Raw genomic sequence first — 3,530 nt, 5'->3', positions numbered from 1 at the left:
TGGTACACCTGGAAAACTATGTGCACATGTAGAAATATTTCCTTCTTAAATATAAGCATTCATTACCTACATATAAATAACTTTCAGATCCGGGACAAAACATGTTACACAATGCTCACAAAATGGGAGGGAACTCATTGTAAAATCAGACAAAGAGACAACATGCAAATTATATAGAAATAAATACAATGTTTGCATCCATTCCCCCCTTTTTTTTATACCCAAAATAAATTCTTCCAAGGGAAATCTTTGTAAAACATCGAAAAAGACTCTGTATGATCGATCTACGAGGGAGTATGGCCTATGGTTCAACTATAGGAGACAGTAATACGTATTCACACTATACAATTTGAGCCACAAAAACACTGCCGTAGAAAGACACACAAAACATACAGGTTTCCTGTCACGGGGGCGAACATTGCAGTAGTTTGTGCCTTTTTTTTTTTTGTTCTCTCGAGGAAATAATTGTGTTTATATCGATAATTTAAAGGAAAAAGAAAACTCAGCTGTCGTTCTTCCACAGTGTGATATTTGTCGTGTCAGGGTTCGTGGGTCTGTCCTCGTGGAGCCTGTTAAACGTCTCTGCCGAACAAAGCAGCTGTTGAACTCTTGACTTGTGATGTGACTTGAACGACGCGATTCAGACGTCGGGTGTTTGCTCATGGGCCACTGCCACAAATATTCACCTTAACAAGTCTTCGTCATCCACTCTTCACTCTGAAATGTGTGTGTGTCTGTGTGTGTTGTTGTTGTTGTTTTTCTTCCTTTAAAAACACGAGGAATACGTTCGATGGAGTCTCGCATGAATCATCTCAACACAACACTTGTTTTCTTATTGTCTTTAGATATTCAGCCCTAAAATATGACCGGAAACAATCCACCCGACTTGTTTCAAGAAAAACAAACGACTTGCCAAGATGGATATTTTTACAGCGAAAGTGTTTAGACTGACCACAAGAAACGGTGCAAGGCAACAAAATAAAAGAACAGGAGTTGTCATCGTCTTCTGTTTAATTAACTGCGTTTTATTGTCCGTTTGAGTCTCGAGCAATTTGCTTTTTCAGTCTCCGGAGAAGGAGGAAACTTCTCTCTCCCTCTGCTCTGTGTTTTCTCCTCCTCCCTCCGCCGCCACAGAGCTTCATTAGAACATGCTGGTCTTTACTAATGTCGCTTTGGCTCCGTTCTGTCTTTGCAAAGACGACAGTACGCTGGCGAACGGGCCGCCCAGTGAGTCCGGGATGGAGGTGATGGTCCCCGGGGCGGTGGCCCAGCCTTGGCCCGGTGCTGTCACCCCCATGCCGGTGGACACGGAGGTCTTCGCCTGGTCCACCTGTCCGTTCCCGTTGGTGTTGACCTGCACGCCGGTGGGGCTCGGTCCGCCGCAGTTGGAGGTGGGCAGCGGGTTCGGGCCGGGGCCTCCTGTGCTGTCCGGGTCGGTGGATTTGTTGTCTTTGATGTCTTCGTCTCTGGGGTCGGACTTCTTCCCAGAATTGTTCTTGGCTGCCGCCACGGCCGCTGCAGCTGCCCGCTCCTGCTTGCGGAACTTGGCGCGTCGGTTTTGAAACCACACCTGGAAAATTGAGAAAGGGTTAAACAACTGTTGATGGGAAACACTAAAGCGTCACGTGAAAGCATTAAACTTAACTAGAAACTGTTAAAAAATAGTGATAATGTTAAAAAAATTTGTTTGCATAATAAATCCACCCGTGCGTAACTGTGCGTAATTGCGCGTAACTGGAGAACAAGCGGCTGTGTACCTGCACTCTGGCTTCAGTCAGGTCGATTTTGAGTGCGAGCTCCTCTCTGGTGTAGATGTCCGGGTAGTGCGTCTCCGCGAACACCCGCTCCAGCTCCTTCAGCTGGGCGCTGGTGAACGTGGTCCGGATGCGCCTCTGCTTCCTCTTCTCGTTCAGTCCTCCGTGGTCCGTGAACAGTTTGTATGGAACTGTGAACAGAAAAGAAATGTCACCGTCAGACGTGCGAAGTACAGCAGAGGTCTTATCAGTAAGAGGAGCGTGTGTGTGTGTGTGTGTGTGTGTGTGTGTGTTGTCAAATGGAAGTAAATTCAAATTCGATATTTTTGTATAAAATCCGGTTAAGGACGCTGAGGCGAAGCTTTGAATCCGGTTACGCGCGCGGTTGCGGGTGAATTAGTTGTGAATTGATAACGTCGCTGACCCGTGATGCGGTTAATTGTAATGTTAAACTAATTGTTGCTGCTCAGATTGAGGCTCGAGTTTGAGAACTTGTCATAATGTTCCCATCCTGCCCCGCGCGCTGCTACTGTAACTCCGAATCGGTGTCAATAATGAGCTTTAGTCTTTGGTTATCTAATTATTTTCGAAGCTTTATGTCTCATCGCAAAGTAAATAAATTATGCCTATCATTTTGGCAGCTTACGATAATTCTGTTGGCGGTTTTGGGTGTGACTGGGATAGTATAACCCGGTAACCGAATTACCCCTTGCCTGCAATCGCTTCTAACGTGATAAATTCTTTCATTTGTGTAAGCAAATTTCGTTTGGTAAATACTAAACACATTTCCATTTTCAAATGCAATCAAGGCGTCCTATAATACGTCGGGGTTGTGGCTCCGGAGCCGCTGCTTACCTGCGGCATACGGGCTGCTCTGGTGGTCCCGCAGGGTCCCCAGGCTGCAGGACCCCGGCGTGAGGGACGGGCAGCCGGAGGTGGCCCCGAACGTGGTCCTGATGGGATTGTACTGAAAACCACTGGCCTGGCTGCACGAGCTGAAGTCCGCATAGGCCGATGCCAAGCTCGACGTGTCCATCCCGGCCATACATGACTCGTAGGCAGAGGAATTTAGGTAAGAATACTCCATTTTATACATTTGAGAAGGCTCGGTGGAGTTAGAAAGCTGCACTTCCCCGAGAAACCCCAAAAAAACACGGCGGAGAAAAAAACACCCACCTCCCCAAAAAAAAAACCTGGGGTTTGGAAAGGAACAAAAATAAATAATAAAAAATGAAAGCGAGCAGGACGCGCGGTCTGAGTTTGGGGGAGAGAGGATTTGGTTTGGACTGGAGGAGGCTGGACGGTGGGTAGATGTTCACTGCTCAGCGCCTGCTCCAAAACTGGCCTCCTTTATAGGAACCTAGCCCTGTTTTATGAAAACCCCCCTAAGAGCCGCCTAGCCCGAGGTCTCTAGAGCATATAGTCCTCATAATAAACTTGGCTCTTTCCGCTTGGACAATAGCAAAGCGTTTGGTCTTATTGCTAGCGCTTTTTTACATGACAATAACTCATCAGTCTATTGGGCTGGCACTGGGGGCCCGGGCTGTCCAACCTCCCTATCATTGATCCCCTGCATCTCTAATTAGAATTTAATACCACGCCATTACGCACCCCTCCACCGCCTCCACCTCTCCATCCCTCCATCCCTCTACCCATCCGCCCCACTCCTCTCCAACCACCATCTTGCCCTTTAATTCAATCACACCACTTGGAAATAATGAAAGTTGGGTGACGATTCTCCCTGATCCAATTTTCTCCAAGCTTTTAAGCCTTTTA

General features: G+C 47.2%; 1 protein-coding gene across 1 annotated transcript; it reads right to left on the bottom strand.

The window, feature by feature from the left end:
* Positions 1 to 1,084: 1,084 nt before the first annotated feature.
* phox2bb (paired like homeobox 2Bb) lies at positions 1,085 to 3,321 on the bottom strand. Its single transcript, XM_034597797.1, has 3 exons — positions 2,610 to 3,321; positions 1,758 to 1,945; positions 1,085 to 1,570 (listed from the first exon to the last, which is right to left on the bottom strand). Exons 1-3 carry the CDS (start codon positions 2,848 to 2,850, stop codon positions 1,142 to 1,144), a joined length of 858 nt encoding a protein of 285 aa, XP_034453688.1. The 5' UTR covers positions 2,851 to 3,321; the 3' UTR covers positions 1,085 to 1,141.
* Positions 3,322 to 3,530: the final 209 nt, after the last annotated feature.

This window comes from Hippoglossus hippoglossus, chromosome 10 (assembly GCF_009819705.1).
Source record: "Hippoglossus hippoglossus isolate fHipHip1 chromosome 10, fHipHip1.pri, whole genome shotgun sequence".
Lineage (NCBI taxonomy): Eukaryota > Metazoa > Chordata > Actinopteri > Pleuronectiformes > Pleuronectidae > Hippoglossus > Hippoglossus hippoglossus.
This window is presented reverse-complemented; position numbering and strand designations above follow the sequence as displayed.